The sequence below is a fragment of the Quercus lobata genome, chromosome 2 (assembly GCF_001633185.2).
Source record: "Quercus lobata isolate SW786 chromosome 2, ValleyOak3.0 Primary Assembly, whole genome shotgun sequence".
NCBI lineage: Eukaryota > Viridiplantae > Streptophyta > Magnoliopsida > Fagales > Fagaceae > Quercus > Quercus lobata.
In genome coordinates this window covers 15,358,749-15,376,095 of record NC_044905.1, presented here as the reverse complement: position 1 = coordinate 15,376,095, position 17,347 = coordinate 15,358,749, and the positions used below count along the sequence as shown (strand labels likewise).

The window sequence follows — 17,347 nt, the reverse complement described above, 5'->3', positions numbered from 1 at the left end:
AAACCGAACCTCCAGAGATTAAGAATTTAAGATACTTTTCATATGCTTTCAAATGGGAAACGTCTATTTTGTGGTGAACATTTAGCTTCTAGACATCCAAAGGTGTACATAGTACCTCGTTATTTTTGCCAAGAGCCTTGGTAGCTCAATTGGCACCTCCTGGTGTTTCCAAAGGTGACATTCAGGGTTCAAATCCCCCCTTCCGTGTTGTAACTTTTGAATTATTAAATAAAGGGAATGATAACTGATTTTAAATTACATGAAAATATAACTAAATTGATCTTTACATTTGTGAATTTCTAAATCCTTACAATGAAATGGATCCTCTCCATTTCAAGGCAAATGGAGAGGATCCTTTTTTAGTAAATTAGTACACATTCCTTGCTGAAGACTGCTAGCTATTAATCATGATTCGTTTATCATTGTGATTTTTTAATGTGGTTGATCCTTGATACCTGCTATTGAACATGTTTTTCCATGCTTGCAGATTGATTTGACTTCCCAAATTGCGCGCATCACTTCAACATTGAAGGTGCCTGATATCTGCCTTTTACTGACTCTACAAGTTTGTCTTTTTATTTTATTCATATGAATAAAAATATGAGTTGAGTCTTTTCTTTTTTCTTATCTTCTATTGGCCTGATAATTTGATAAGAGTTTTGTGGTATATGATTCCGGAATGCGGTGATGTTGCCTCTACATAAAAGATAAATCAAAATCAAGTAAAACTAGGAGGTGCATCCAAAGTTTGCCAGGAAGTTTTTGAGAGAGATTAAAGGGAATTTTTTGTCTATACTTGTGATTTTGTAAGTTGACTCTTTTTCTCTACCATAATTTGCAGGTGGAGAATGCGGGAAATGATTTGGTTTCAGAGGTTTTATTGACGATTCCTGATAATCAGGCTAAGAATTTGGCATATTTGACGGCAACATCTAATGAAGGGAAAGGAAAGGTGAAGGCTTCAGCTGTTAGTTTACCTGTTGAAGTTGTCCACCCTAAAGGAATGCCTCCTGCCTTGACTTTTTATTCAGTATCTTTACCCAAGGGACTGGGCAAGGGGGAGACCTTCACTTTGGATGTCTTGGCTGTTTTTACACATGCATTGCAACCATTCCCTGAGGAAATTACTCAAGCTAACATACAGCTAGTAGTTTTCTCTGACACTGCACACTTTCTCTCCCCTTACACTGTCAAGGTCCAATCACTCATTGTTAAACTGCCTGAGGCAAGAATTGAATCCTATACAAAAATTGAAAATACAAAGATTCATGGTTCCGAGATTAAGTATGGTCCGTATGAGAATCTTCCTCCCTTCTCTTACTCACCTATAGGTGTTCATTTTGAGGCGAACCAACCCTTTGTAGTTGCTCAAGAGTTGGTACGGGAGATAGAGATTTCCCATTGGGGCAACGTGCAGGTGACAGAGCATTACAATCTTGTCCATGGAGGTGCTCGAAGCAAGGGAGAATTTTCTAGGTCTGTCAACATTTTCTTTCTAGGGTTGTATTTTTTTTATGCTTATTTCTTTGTTAATCAGATTCAATTATGGCTTATTTCCTGCTGCAGGCTTGATTATCAGTCAAGACGCTATGTAGGAGGTGCATCAGCTGTTAGGACTCTTGTAGCGAAATTGCCTCCAAGAGCTCACTCTGTTTATTATAGGGATGAAATTGGCAACATTTCAACATCCAATTTATGGAGTGATTCTAAAAAGGTCTTTTTTTTTTTTTTCCAATTTGTGTGGACTGAAAATCTGAATTGATTTGTGATCTTGACTAGTTTTCTCTCTGATTGCAGACAGAACTGGAAATTGAACCTAGGTATCCAATGTTTGGTGGTTGGAGAACTGCTTTTACCATTGGATATGGCTTGCCACTTCAGGACTTCTTATTTCAGGCGGAGGGAAAGCGCTACCTTGACTTTTCTTTTGGTTGCCCCATGAATGAGGTGGTCATTGACACTCTCATTGTGAAGGCAAGTAATATGATAATATTTTGATAATTGATGTTTGGCCCCTTTATATTATATTTCTTATGTATTTATGAAAATTGATGTGGCACGTATGGCATTGGACCTGCCCCACCCCAATTCTGTTTAGAAAAGCCAGTATCTTATAAAGCTAGCACAGACAATAATGAGATGGGATGGGATGGGATGGGACAACTGAAGAAAGTGGGGCTAGGGTTAAAGGAGTTTCTTGGAGGCTGCTATAATAATTGAACATTCCCTAACTGTTGAATACCTTAACAACTAAATATGGAGTGAACTGCTCTTTTGTGATCTATTACTATATTGAGTTACGTACTTGCATTCATTTCCATGCATGGGCCTTATGAGGTGGGTAGGTTTGGGTTGATGTTAGGCTGAAGTTTGCTTTTCCAAAAATGGAACAAAATATTCAGAGAGAGAGAGAGAGAGAGAATGCAGTGATCCTCCTCCCTTGCCCTGGATTATGGTGAACTTGTCTATTGAGTAAATTTTTTTGAAGCTGATGTCATCCCCATTAGCTCTCTATGTAATTTCTTCCTTTTTCTCATTCCAGTATTCTTTAATCTGTATTTTATGTCATATGGTCATTACAGGCTGCTTAGGAATTATTTCTTTGCAATATATAGTCCATGTGTGGCCAGGAAGTGTTATAGGCATGAATTGCTGTCATTTTTAGAATAATACATCTCTTTAGCCTTGACATGGTGCATGTGAATTACAGGTTGTTTTGCCTGAGGGTTCTACAGATATCTCTGTATCCGTTCCTTTTCCTGTGAAACAATGGCAAGAGGTATGAAAAGATCTAGTTCTCATGCCAACAATTTTTTGATTCCTTGTTTAATTTTTCACTTTTTTTTTTCATTTTTAAATATTTGATTTTCCTTTTTTTTTTTTTTTTCCTGTGCACATGATCCATTGAAGACAAAATTTTCCCACTTAGATGTCATTGGTAGACCAGTGATTGCGCTGGAAAAGACCAATGCTGTGCCAGAGCATGATCAGCATTTCCAGGTATTACGATCACTTCTTTTCAAAACATGACAGCAAAACCTATGATAGTTTGTAGGACAGCAGTAATGTACTCTATTGAAGCAACTAATCAACCGAATTATGGAATAGTCATTTTTTTTATATAAATAATTATAGAATAGAAATTTAACCAAATGATGTACTCTTTAACCAAAAATAAATAAAAACTTGTTATTTTAGCCTAATGGTATTTATGCAATGCCTCTCCTTTGGGTGGATCTCCTTGTAGAAAAACATGTTGAAGCTCAAAAAGCTGTTTTCATCCTCTCTTTCCTCATCCTTGGTCTTGGAGTGGTCATGGATAGGAGATTTTGTAGGAGGGAGGCTCCTTTGTGTTATATTTGCTGCGGTTGCTTCAGCTGAACACTTGATGGCTTGTTGCCTTAAAGCTCCTCATTCCATCTCAGATTTGTTGTTTTCCCCAACTCCTTGATGATTTTGCATCTGCTTTTCAAAAAAAAAAAGGTGTTTGGTAAGAGTGCTTAACTAAGGGTGTTTGAGTCACAGTTCTCAATTTATGGTGTTTAAACACTGTATTTTGAGAACACCTCACGAGCAGTTTTCAGTTTTTGAGTAACAATGCTAAGTGGCATTGTTGTAAATATATTAAAAATTGTGGGACCCACTGATGCGGACAGCACATAGACAACTTTTTCTTCTCTCTCCTGCATGACTTTTTTTTTCCCTTCTCTCTTGCACGAACCCACACTGGTGGTCTTCTTCTTCCTTTTTTTTCCCTATCTCTCTTGCACAAAACCACACTGGTGGTCTTCTTCTTCCTTCTCTTATTATTATTATTTTGGTGTTTGCTGTTTTGCAATTTTGGTGGTCCTCTTCTTTCAAATCAAGCAAAACCCGTTTGAATTTAATCCCTACCCACAAAACACAAACCAAATCAAACAGCCAAAGAAAAATAAAAGAAATAAACAACAAAGGAGAAGCAAATTTGCATTTAGATCAGAATTTGGGCTGAAAATTAATTGGCTGTGCAACATATTTGATTCTTCAAATTGTAGCCTGGGATGTGAAGTCATGATGGTGAAAGGAGGCTGGGACCCTGGACTGCTGAGGTGCCATTGAGAGAGAGAGAGAGAGAGAGAGATGGGAGGAAGTCTGAAGGAGTGAGAGAGAGATGAGTTTGAACTTTGAAGGAGTTTCTCTCTCTTTAAACAAAAAAAATGTCCATGTCAGATAAATATCTACTTTATTTAAAAAACACATACACATACCAAACACACAATTGTGTTTTTTTACTTTTGAAAATATGTTATTAGGAACATGGTACCAAACACATTTTTTACATTGTGAATACTTTAAACATGTATTTTCACAACACTTTTTAAACTACTTTTTTCACACTTAAAAATTGCTGTTTGAACTCACCAACCAAACAGACTCTTGGAGACCTAAATTTTTTAGAATTCGTTGACAGTGCCTCTTTTATTGACCTAAATTTTTTGGCATACAGTTTACATGTACAAGGTTTTCCTTTCCTATCTTCTAGTTCTCAAAATTAAATTGATTATATTTTTGCGCCTTTCCCAACCCTACTCCCCCCAAAATTAAATTAAGAAGAAAATTCAGTGTTATGCTCTGTGGCCTTTATTGTTCTGTATGTTCGCATCCCATGATTATTATTGGTTATTTTGCAGGTTTATTACAAGTTCAGCAATCTTTCAATGTTAAGGGAGCCGTTGATGTTGATTTCTGGATTTTTCCTTCTTTTTGTTGCCGGCATTATATACATGCATGCAGATTTGGCAATCTCCAAGTCTTCACCGTCCTATTTGGCAAAGTTGCAATGGGATGAGGTAAGTAGGTGATTGTTTTCTATGTAAAATCATAATTTACAATTGGAAAGAAGTATTAGTATTATATATGTGCCTTGCCATTATTTCAGGTACTAGCAGTAATTCAACAGTTCCAAAATAACATCAATCGATGCTTAACGATTCATGATAAGCTGGAGGCATCATTACGTGACCTGTCAAGGACAGGAGATGTCCAAGCTTGTAAAGCAGCTCGGAAAGCATTTGATGGTTTGTTGAAAGATCTTTCAAAAGATTTGAAACCATTGCTGGCATTCCTGCAATCTTCTCCGCAGGCCTCTCAGATATTACCCAAGGTTCAGTTGCTGTTTATTTGTTGCCTATAGTATGTATGCTTGCATTGAAACGCAAATCAAACTGAACATTAGTGTAACTTTTTTGTTGCAAATAAACTCAAATACTCGTCAGTGTTCAAGTCATTAGAAGTTGGAATGCTATTACTCAACATCATTAGAAGTTGGAATGCTATTACTCAACAAAGTATTGTCTATATGTTTGGATCACTAACACTATCTTAACTGCTTTACACATTTGTTTTACTGTATGTAATTACTAATTTTTTTGACTGTTTGTATAGGTGGAGGAGCTGGTTGTTAAGGAGAAAGATTTGCAAGAGAAGCTGATGGCGAAACACTCAATTGTGGTGGACGGCTATGAGAAAAAGTCGGGGGGACGGGAAATTGAGAATCGGATTGCTTTGCAGCAGCAGAAAATTACAGCCTTGAGGCAGGAGGTTGATGATCTTCTGGAGTTTATTGAGGAGATATGACGAGTGGGTATTATTATAATAATAATAATTATTAGAGTGTTCACCACCCATCGGATTGGCTTTATGTTTCATCGCGCAGACAAAAATACAGCCAAGAGCAACACCTGACTGGGAATTTTGATGTGCTTACTGCTTACTTATATTTATGTAGTTATACATTAATGGCCATGGATTTTTAGCGCTACACTTATTTTAAGTGCATGATAGAATGCCAAATTAACGGGGCCATTGGTCTGTACTTGTAGTCTGCATGTGTGGTAGTACAGGCTTATATTTGAGTTTTTTTGAAACAGGCTTATATTTGAGTTGAAACACATGTTGTCACACCTATTTTCTCTTTCCAGTTTTTTGTTTTTTCTGAGTCTTCCCCACCTGTTTATTTCTAGTTTTGCGGACCTAACTTTTTGAACCCCTATATGCCCATATAAATCCTACTCCTAACTCTTTTTTCTCACTGAAAAATTCAAAATAAAACTCTGATTCGTACTATATCATTAGTGTCACATAATCAAATTCAAGCACTGTAGCCATAGGAATGGTAATGGGTTTTTTCATACTTGGACCTGACCCACCGGCCAAGACCTATGGCCCGAACCCAGACTGTTTATTACCCTGACTTGCCCTGCTGGGCCCTGCTCAGCCAGGCCACTTCAGGGCCCAATCTTCAGCCCCGAACAGTGGCCCAATCTTGGCCCAATCAATTTTTTAAAAAAAATTATGTTTTCCTGAGAAAAAAGAATCACAACAGCACAAATAACAAATCCAAGTAAATCTCAAATCAAATCCGCCATACCCATTCAAATTTCCTATTCACAAAAACCAAATACATTTGAAATCAAAATCTAAAACAAGCACATGCAAGGAAAAAAATGGAAGAAAAACATCAAAAACCATTGCCATAAATCATCGTGGTTGTGGTCGTTGGCTTTAGCTATCACTAAACTCAGTGCAAAGCAAATATAGGGAGCAATATTGAACGAAATTGGGTGAGATAGAAGAGGCTTTGCGGTGAGAATCTTAGATTTTCATCTTCGTCTTCTTCGACAAAGAGAGTGAGATCGAAAGGCTGAGAGCATGAGAGAGGGGCGGTTGACATTTGGTGGCCAACGGCGTGAGACATGAGAGGAGAGTGAGTCAGAGTGGTGAGCTAAAGAGAAAGAGATGAGAGGTAGTTGAAGAGATTGTGAGTGTGAGGTGAGGTATTTTAGGGTTATAACTATATATATATATATATATATAACTAGGTCGGGCCAAGTATCCGCGGATCGGGTAGAAATTGCCATCCCTAAGTGTAGGTGCCCCATCCTCTAGCAAGGAAGGCTAAAGACGTGAACGTGGTGCAATCGTGCAAGTTTTGCTTCTAACTATACAATGTGGTGCAAGTTTTGCGTCAAATTGTTCCACCTGTATGTCTTAAGCTTGTACAAAAAGAATTTTACTATGATTAATAACTACATTCATTTCTCTCAAAAAATTGAAACCAGATTTCAAAACCTCAATTACGTTCCAAAAATTTATTTATTTTTTTTGTTATTCATAATCCAACAATTCAATAGTTAATAGTAATATTGAAATCACCAATATCTACACTATCTATGATTTGGTGATCTCAACTTTTTTTGATATGATACATCAAGAATTGGGGTAGGGAAATTTGAATTATGAACGTTTTTGTTGGAAACATCAAGAGGTGCTAATTAAGCTACAAAGTTCTTGGTTTGGTGATCTTAATTATAAATAGGTTACGTTCATTCAATTAAATAGTTAAAGAAATTAGGGAATTTCAAATATAGAATATGATGAGATTAAAATTGTCAAAAGAAAAAGATGAAACAATTCTTAAACTTAAGAATTTAGATAATTAGTGACAATTATAATAACTAAGCAAAGAGACTCGTTAAAAAAAAGTAATTCTTAAACTTAAAGAATTTAGGGAATTAGTGACAATTATAATAACTAAGCAAAGAGACTTATTAGAAAAAAAGGTTTCAAGGACAATTTTTGATTCTATAACATGTGGCCTAGTTTAATGTCACTCTATGAACAATATTTTTCATAACTTCTTTTTAACGAATATTGACATGATTTATTACGATTGGAGTATAATAAAAGTAATGTCAATAATAAAATTAAATGAAAAATAATGTTCCAAACTCTCTTAGGTTGAAATTCTCTATAAAAAAAATCTAGTAAATAATTTTGTTTTTTAAAAAAAAAAATGTAAAAACTACAGTGATACAAAAAAGGTGCATGAATATCACATTGAAACTAGACAAATATAAAATATACGTAACCTAAAGTAACAAAAATCTTGGCCAAAAATAAATCTCCACCCTTCCTTTAGATGACAACGTAGGCCCCAAAAGAGGACAATTCTAAAGAAAAAGGAAAATAGCGGCTGGCACGGTTGGAATCCGATACGGTTAAAAAAGGAAAAAGAAAAAAACGTAACGTGGCAAACTTGGATTGGGTAAAGGAAGGACACGTGATACCCGTTAGTACCTTCTGTTCTGTGAGACTGTGACCAGTAGCTGAAAGATAAACATATGATATGAATATCATTCTGAAGAGTTTGGGTTGTCTGTATTTGGATTAGGGTTTTATCATTTGGGGCTTAGGGTTTCCAATTTCAATTTTTATTTTTTAATTCAAAATCGCGAATGGAGACTTCTCTCAGATATGGTGGTTATTCCAATTCTCTACGAATCCACGCCAAGGAAAAATTGCCAATTGACTCCAATACCTACTTGCAGGTACTCTCCTTCTCTCATTCCTTTTCCTCTATGCCGTGTTTGGTTACACTGAAATGTATTTGAAAAATGAGATTAAAGTTAGGCCATTTTTGTCAGGGGAATGTTAGTGCCTTTTGATTGGATTTTTGGGTGCTATACAATCTGCTATTGCTGCTCCTATTTTTACTTTTTTTGTGCGATTGAACTGAAATGCTGGAAAGTTCTTAGACAAAGTTCAGTGGATAATTTTTTTAGTACAATTTTTTTTTTCAATTAGATTTCGGGTTGGACACCATGGTCGGGTTGTCTTCACCTATGTCTGGCTAAGTTTGTGGTTTGATGTTATGTAGACTGCTGTATGTACTAGTGTTTCCCAATTCTCCAATTCTTGAAATTTGGAGCTTTTGTATTACTGCTATGACTCAGTAATCATGTTTAGTAATTGGGGTTTTGTGGCATTACATTTTTTTTTTTTTTTTTTCCAACTTGGGTTTCTCCGCCTAGGGAGTAAGAGCACTTGCATCAGTCCTTGTGAATTGGCCTGAATGCAAGATTTTGGCCAATTAACCTTAAAAATCACCCACATTGGTCTGACGAAAGTTATGCATCTATGGTCCATTTTCCATTTTAGTTACAGTAATGGTGTAAATTTACATGGCTACAAACTATAGCTATGTATTTTAGCATTTTTGATTCTTTCTTTATGTTTTCCGAGGATGAAGGAAGAGAGTGGATGGTAGTTGTGATGTGAGAGAGAAACAATTAAAAAATCAAGAAATATTGATATTTTGATAAAATTGACAATTGAATAAATAATCCGTTGTGGGTGTTTTTGAAAAATGGTTATGTAAAATAGAAAAAGAAGATTTTTATGCTAAAATAGACATACATTTTTATATGAGCTGATGCGAATGCTCTAAAATTGAAAGTCATAATCAAGTATAAGTGCTATTTCAAACTTGTTTATTTTGCTTGTTTTATTTATTTATATCCTTTGTATTTGTTTGGCTCAGGTCCATGGAGAGCTAGATACAAGAATTGGAGCTCCGAGTTATTTTAGTGCAGTGATAAGGCATTTCTACCCAGAAGTGTGTTTTGACTTAATGATTGCAGTGATGGCTTAAGATTGTTTTATGTGCATTTTTTTTTAATTGTTAAACTATAATCGATACATTCAATTGTAGTTATCAGCAAGCCTTGGGGTTGGCGCACAATATGATAGGCGTGAGAAGCTACGGTACAGTGTACGTGGAAAAAAGTCATTTCCAGTCACAACTAATGGCCTGTTAAGCTTTAATATTAAGGGAAAATGTGATGTGGACAAAGAATTTAAAGAGGTTAGTGTTTTCTATGGGGTTTGTGAAATTTTTCGCCTTATTGGTGTGAACCTTTTTTTTTCATATAGCTTTTGAAGCAATAGATTGTAATGAATATGTCCTTATGCCACAAATATGTCATTATGCTTTGGCAGACAAAGTCAAGAGCAGCTGCTGAATTTTCTTGGAGTGTATTCAATTTTCAGAAGGAGCAAGACGTCAGGCTAAAACTTGGCTATGAAGTGCTTGAAAAGGTATATTTTTGGCTAAAACTTATTACTGAGACTCAAAACACGTACATTTTTGGAGTCCTTGTAGAGAACCTTCAGCTAGCATTTTATGTATGTCCCATGATACCTGATGCCTAGATCTTTAATATTCCAATTTTTATTGTTGTTCTATTGTCCATTCTTGATGGTGTTCATTCCTCAAAGTCAATTTTTAGTGACAAGAATGCTTACTGTGTAAAGGGATTGCTTGTGCTGAAATATTGGATTTTTTGTCTAGTCTTATAAATTTTGTTGATTGAATTATAATTTTACTCAATACCTAAAAATTACAGTTGTACTGTAAAGGCTTCAAATTCATTTCACCTCTTGGTCTTCACCTTGTGTTTTCTTGTTTTTAAAGGTTGCATTTATTCACTATCTGATACTGATACTATTCTTTTTTGTTTTGAAATCTTTTATTTCAGGTTCCGTATCTGCAGATCAGGGAAAACAATTGGACTTTCAATGCTGATGTTAATGGTAGATGGAATGTGAGATTTGACTTGTGAGAAACAGAGCTTCAATATTTTGAAGGTGAGAGATGTACCTTTAGAACACATGTTACTTTGTATTCTGTTGGACAGCCCACAAGCAGACGCTGATTATTGTTTAATGAAACTGCAATTTTCAAAAGCCCAATGATTGAATTTTATTTATTTATTTATGTTTATTCTGTCCAAAATTCAGCCTCCCAAGGCAGCTACAGTCTATAATGGTTTAGATTTTGCTGTCCATCTGGGAAGGGGCCTACTTGTCACCCACATTTTAGGCTGAATTGCTTTTGTTAAGGTCAATTGTGTCATTAGAAAGTGACCGTGCAGGGGTATCTTGAGCCATGGAGAGTGACGTAGTTGATTGAATTTGAAGGACATACAGATTCAGTAAGGGTATGGATCATCATGACATTGACGTTCGTATGTGGTGGTATTCAAATGAATATTGATTATTTATACAGAAACTGTTAAATGTATGCTATTTATTACATAGGTGTAGAATTAAGAGAAAACAAGAGAAGGGAAAGGAACTTTTGATCCCTAGTATAGTAACCACTCTTCGTAATATATCACTACTTTATAGTACCATGAACTCAATGTGGACAAGCACTGTATTGGAATTCAAAGCTGCCTTTAAAAAGGAAAATATAGAAGCAATGCTCTTATAAAAAATGGAAGCACTGCTTTGGAGGATTCAGAGTGTGTAGATCTTTCTCCACTCATAGATTTTATACTAGTATAACTATTTTTGTATTCAGTGCACATGGTGAATGCGATCTTTGTAATTGTGAAACTTTCCTTGGATGCAGATTTTTATCTTTCCATTATAGCTTATACAAATTGAACATTTACTCTACACTGACAAGAAGAGGCTTATGATACATGTGTTAGTAAGCCAACTTATATTGATCTTCACCCTGACTAGGAAGTGACCTATGTGTGATTTGTATTAATTTTCACTTGATTTTAGTAGTGCTTAATTTAAAAATGCATATAGTTTTACAGACTGGGATTGGGTCCAGTGCTCTAGTGCATTGGACCCAAGCTTTGACCCTAGTTTTACTGAGATTCAACATGAAGTCCAAGATGCTAATAATGTAAAATAATGCTTTTTTATTTTTTTTTTCGAAGCAGACACGTGAATTGTGATTTGTGAGGTAGGGCCATATTTGTCTCATAAGTCATAACCATGTACTGGAGCTGAAATGCTGAACTCTGGATCAGCAACTCAATAAGCTCAAACATGAAGAGTTGTTCAATTCGTATTTGGAAACTCTCTAACCTAGAGAATGGTGTTGAAAAGTAATTCAATTGTTAGTATAAGATTCTATAAAATATAAATTTTTTATTTGACATATATTAGAGCAGTTCGTCCCTATATAACATAAATGTTTTGTTCCTGCTGTCTCATAAAAAGCTAAGAGTGATACCGAAACAGTGAGAATAATACTTTAGAGCTAAGAGTGATACCGAAACAGTGAGAATAATACTTTAGGAGTTTGTTGCAAATTAACAAAATTTGACATGGTTCTGCCCCATTCTAATTTCCTAGCAGGGCTGATTATATGCGATGGAAGGAATGGAAATATTCTTTACTTGTCTCAAATGTTATAGAGAGATGAGGAATGTTTCTATTTGATTAAATTGCACTTTGTTTTCTTAAAGAATGTGGTCATTTTGTTTTGTCTCTAAAGCTTAAAGTTTAAACATTTAGATTTTGGATCCGAAAAGTATAATACGCTTTGATATGCATCCCTTTATCAATACCTATTGTTGGGGCCGTTGTTAAATTCCAACTAAGCTGAAAACAACGTAGTTTTGATGTACAGTATTAAACTACATCCTGTAAACCATGCTGTTTTGAGCACATAAAAATTATATTAATTTTTTTTTTCTAGTAAATTACTATTTTTTTGGTTTTTATTTTTATTTATTTAAATTTTCTCTCTATACCCATCGAATCCATACCCATCCATCCACAATTATTGCCACCAACCTCCATCAATGCCACCAGTCAAGTCTTGAAGAAACCCATCTTAGCAGCCCTGAATCCCATCAAAACATCTCTATAATCAGCTTTCAAGACTCTTAACAAAGAGAATGATCATTGTATTGTATAAGCAAGTTTGTTAGGTTTCTTTTTCTTGAAAACGAGTCCTCTATTTATACTTAAGGCCCTTGACAGTTAGGTGAGAGACTGACAATTGTTCATTTCACGTGTTTCTCTTCTTGGGCTTAAATGACAATTGCCATGGAGTTAAATGTTGCTTGTAATGGTTTCTGTTGGGGTTAAAATAATTCTTTGTGGGATGAAATAGAGGCACAGTAAGAAACGCACAACTGAAAAGGTGTAGGTGATGTGGTGCCCCCAGTAAAAATAATTGAAAACTAGGAGTAATGCTAGGATGTTGATAAGTGGAGTTAATCTAGTAATACTCGAATAGTTGAGGGCAGGGTGGAGCAATTCCCTCAACGTAGTTAAGGGCCTTGAGCAATTTTAGAAACACACATCTGCAAAAGCGACACATGGCATTGATGCGGTTAACTTTGGAATAATTGCCTCAAAGAAGTTGTAAGAGGTTTACTGAGAATAGTTGAAAATTTGGAAAGTGTCATTAACAATTAGCAAGGAAACACATGGAAGACATAAACTGATAAATGATAATAACCGCTAAAATCTTAAGTATTAATAGAGGCATATTCTACAGAAAATAACACCGCGAATACACTAAAAAATTTGTTGAGATCATTTGTACTTAGTTTTGTAGGAGATATTGTAGTTCTTAGGAGTAGAGAAGAATTTATGTTTGTAAGTGCTTTCCGTGAACTTTGTGATCAAGTTTAATTAAGTTTGATTCTTGTATCTAGTTGCTGTGCTTGCTTTCAATTAGTTTGGTTTTAGAATGATGACTAGTATATGGTTTATGTAGTTTACTTTGAATTGAATCACTTTGAATTAGTTTGTTTACTTATATTTCACTTCAAGTCAATTTATTTCGAATTAGATTACTTCAAATCAATTGCATTGGAAATAACTTAGATATCGGTACTTAGTTTCTTAGAAATTGTAGTCATTCTAGTCTTTGTCTTTCATTGTTACTTGCATTACAACAAAGGTCCTCTTAAATGAGGTGTTTCCAAACCTCAAACTCTAATCCACAAAGTTAGATCTCATTTCATGCCAAAATTTTGTCCAAATGGCCAATTTAGGCTTCTGACTTTTGACAAAGACAAAAATATTAGGTATATAGTGTACCTATTTATGTACCAGAACGGAATATTCTGGTTAGAATGGAATGAAAGTCAAAATATTAATGATAAATGCAAAACAAATAGATGGAAAAAAAAAGTGTTAAAAAAAAAAAAAACTTTTGACAAATGTGAACTAATTGAATGGACATGAAATATATTTTACTATTTTCTCCACAAGTAATTAGTATTTTTTTTTTAAAATGCAAAGATTAAGGAAATAAAAAGGGATCTTCATGATACACATATATACATCATACAGGCAACATATCATACTATTTAGTGATTAATAGGAAATTAGGAATTATCTGTGTAATCTTATGCCATGTTTCAAAGTGTGAAACTATAGTTTTTACTTTTGGCTTTTCTTAACTGATGCATTAGGCACACATTAAATAGATTTCAAAGGGGTCATACCAACATTAGGAAATGGTAAAAGTTAATATTTATTATTAATTGGCTTGACTTTAGGCTAAAAATGGCTCTACTTTCTATAAAAATAGGGATAAAAGCATAAAACCATCATCAAATTTTAGTGTGCATCCATTTATAGGACTCTTTACATTCTAATGTTACTCTTTTTTTTTTTTTTTTTTGGGTAACATTACTGATACTTATTTTGTCTGGTTAAAGATACAATGGCCGTGGTTTGTATGACACCACCATCCCACTGCCTACATTAACATAACTTATAAATACATCTACCATCCTCTTTTCTTTCTAAAATTTTCAGGAGTATTGACACAATTTTTTGTGTGTTTAGCTTGTGTGGGGCCCAAATGATTTACGGGCCAGGCCCATCTACCTGGGGAAAATCCGAAGGCCCAAGCCGAGGAGGGCTATGGCCCAAGCTCGACAAAATAGCCTGTGGATATCGCCGAGGACGGCTCAGTCCTCGGCAGACCCAAAGTTCCCCCCCTGAAGGAAGGGTAAAAACGGTATAGGACCGAAATTAGGACGAAAGATCTAAAATATCCAGGGAAAGCTGCTCTCACTGCCATTCAATGCTCTGAACCTGACAGAGCCGCAGTCTTAGGCTTTTACAACCACCCCCAATGACTTTGAATATGGGCTGATGGGACAAGTATCAATTTTGGAAAGGTTGACCCTATACGTGGGCGAAGGACAGTGGACGCAAGCGAGTATAAAAGGAAAAATAAGTAACCTAAAGAAGGGGTTGGGAAAAATGGCCAAAAACCAGAGCCTCCCAGCCCACCTCCAGGAGAAAGACTCCAGGGGTGTAGGAAAACTTAAACTGGTACGAACTCCGCGAAAAACCCACCGCCTATCGATCAAGGCCTAGCCTTCTAAACCCACGCTCTACAAATGATGTTGTTAGGGGCCTTTTCACGTGCGAACCCGACACTGTTACGGTCCGCCACGAATCGCGTCCTTACAATTGGCGCCGTCTGTGGGAAAGACTTGTGTTTTGGTATAGGAAGTGGGTCGATAGAGTTTCTTTGTTATATCTAACCGTTGGTTATAGAGTTCTAGTACAAAGTTCTGTTACGGACTACGTTTCTTGATTAGGGGCTTGGTTGAGGAGCTAACTCCCTTAAAGCCAAGGTCCCCCGTAAAGAGCAAACTAGGCACTTGGTAACGTTAACCGTATGGATAAACTCTAGGGGCTTGGCTGCGGAGCTAACTCCCCTAAAGCCAAGATCCCACACAAAGAGAAAACTAGGTTTTGGACAGAACCAAGGCATTGCATAGTCCTCGGACTCAAGCCTCTGGGGAAACCAACTACCTGGATGTGGAAAACTAGGTTTTGGACAGAACCAAGGCATTGCATGGTCTACGGACTCAAGCCTCTGGGGAAACCAACTACCTGGATGTGGAAAACTAAGTTTTGGACAGAACCAAGGCATTGCATAGTCCTCGGACTCAAGCCTCTGGGGAAACCAACTACCTGGATGAGGAAAACTAGGTTTTGGACAGAACCAAGGCATTGCATGGTTTACGGACTCAAGCCTCTGGGGAAACCAACTACCTGGATGTGGAAAACTAGGTTTTGGACAGAACCAAGGCATTGCATGGTCTACGGACTCAAGCCTCTGGGGAAACCAACTACCTGGATGTGGAAAACTAGGTTTTGAACAGAACCAAGGCATTGCATAGTCCTCGGACTTAAGCCTCTGGGGAAACCAACTACCTGGATGGGGAACCAACTATTTAAAAAAAAAAACTATGGCACATAAACCTCAAAATTCATCCGAAGAGAGCTCCGCGTTAACAGATGGGTTAATACCTTGATTGCGCGGATTCCTCGGTCCACCCTCTGATCCCCCAATATCAAAGGGGTTGATGCGATACGGCGTAACATATTATCCAGAAGCACAACCAAAGCCCCTCGCTACTCGGCTACCCTCTCGGACGAATTACTTAGAGTTTGTCGTACTCGGACATCGCTCTTGTATGCATCACGTAGCACTCAGCCGTTATCCCGGTTAGTTCCAAGAGTTTAATTTATTTGATGACTAACCTTGTTATGTTTGATAATATTTGTAAGTCTAAACTAGTAGGAATCTTTGTTAAGGCCTTTCTCTGCCTAGAATGTCATTAAGGGCAAACTCATATTTAATATTCATGCATAAAGTAGTGGTTACGGAGAAGAAAGATATGTATAAAGAAATAAACACATATTTTATTAAGACAAAGGAACAGTACAGTGTACAATGGAAAGCTGAAACAAAGCCTACATCGAAACTAACTACGTAAGTAACGAAGAATACAAGAGAGTAAAGATAAAGCCGAGGAGGCAGTTCAGAGGAGAGGTTGGCTACTGCCTCGAGACCTTATTCCCCCTCCATGCTTTTGCACGCCCATAACTCAGGCAGCAAAAGAACCCAACTTGGGGCCTGCACCAGTACAGAAAAGGTGCAGGAAACCTGACCTCAGGCTAACACCATCTACAGAAAAGGTGTAGGGAGCCGGAAGTTGGGAAGCCCCCGCAAAAATTTGCCTGCTACAAGGCAGACGGCGCTGATGGCGGAAATTTCTTTTTCTGACATACCAAAAAACTGGCATGACCAGAACCTGCTTCGGATTTTGACTAAAAGAAGGAGGAATACCATCTTTCTCCTGTCAAGGCGGAGGACTGGCTTGAATCTGTGCCATCCTTGTCCATACCATATCACCTTGAGGATTCGGTGCCTCTGAAGCGCGCGGAGACCTTTCATCCCTATCCAAGCCTCAAACATCTTGCTTTGAGGCAGTGGCACTAGAAAGAGAGATCGCGGATATGGAAGAAATATAGTTCTGAAGGGAACGGGAGAGTTCATGTGCAAGTGAAGTGATTCCCTATCCCATTTATACCCAGAAGTAAACCGATGGCATTTAATTCGCGCAGCGTCCCAAGGAACGCTACAGACAAAATGTTTCTGGCTCGATTTCCAACGTCGTCTGCAACCCTGAGGATAAAGGAGTCTCGAGAGGGTGCACCTCGAACACTGGGACGCCAAAAGGTACCGCGTGATCAAAGGTTATGGAAACACCTCTTAATTTGTGGGCCCAGTAAATTCGCGGCCTAGGCCCGTTCAGCATATGGGCCCAGGGACAGAACCAAGGCCTTGTATGGTCCTCGGACCCAAGCCTATGGGGAAACCAAGTACAAAAAATTATAAAAATTACAAGTTTTGGACAGAACCAAGGCCTTGTATGGTCCTCGGACC

At 36.9% G+C, this 17,347-nt stretch overlaps 2 protein-coding genes across 3 annotated transcripts; both read left to right on the top strand.

Moving 5' to 3' along the window:
* Positions 1-451: 451 nt before the first annotated feature.
* LOC115960004 (dolichyl-diphosphooligosaccharide--protein glycosyltransferase subunit 1A-like) lies at positions 452-5,946 on the top strand (the record flags this gene model as incomplete). The annotated part of the gene is made up of 9 exons (XM_031078701.1): positions 452-532; positions 842-1,476; positions 1,567-1,714; positions 1,798-1,974; positions 2,711-2,779; positions 2,911-3,000; positions 4,671-4,829; positions 4,919-5,143; positions 5,425-5,946. Coding segments are annotated over 9 exons (1,776 nt in total), but the record flags the coding sequence as incomplete, so codon positions are not given.
* A 2,209-nt stretch (positions 5,947-8,155) lies between these two features.
* LOC115974686 (outer envelope pore protein 21, chloroplastic) lies at positions 8,156-11,120 on the top strand. Of its 2 annotated transcripts, XM_031095160.1 has the most exons (6): positions 8,156-8,369; positions 9,362-9,436; positions 9,533-9,685; positions 9,820-9,918; positions 10,359-10,467; positions 10,755-11,120. In XM_031095160.1, the coding sequence occupies exons 1-5, from the start codon at positions 8,277-8,279 to the stop codon at positions 10,440-10,442; spliced, it is 504 nt and encodes a 167-aa protein (XP_030951020.1). In that variant the 5' UTR covers positions 8,156-8,276; the 3' UTR covers positions 10,443-10,467; positions 10,755-11,120. The 2 variants fall into 2 exon arrangements, with proteins under 2 accessions (XP_030951020.1, XP_030951019.1); XM_031095159.1 differs by lacking the exon at positions 10,755-11,120 and having other exon boundaries at positions 8,157-8,369; positions 10,359-10,572.
* The last annotated feature ends 6,227 nt before the right edge of the window (positions 11,121-17,347 follow it).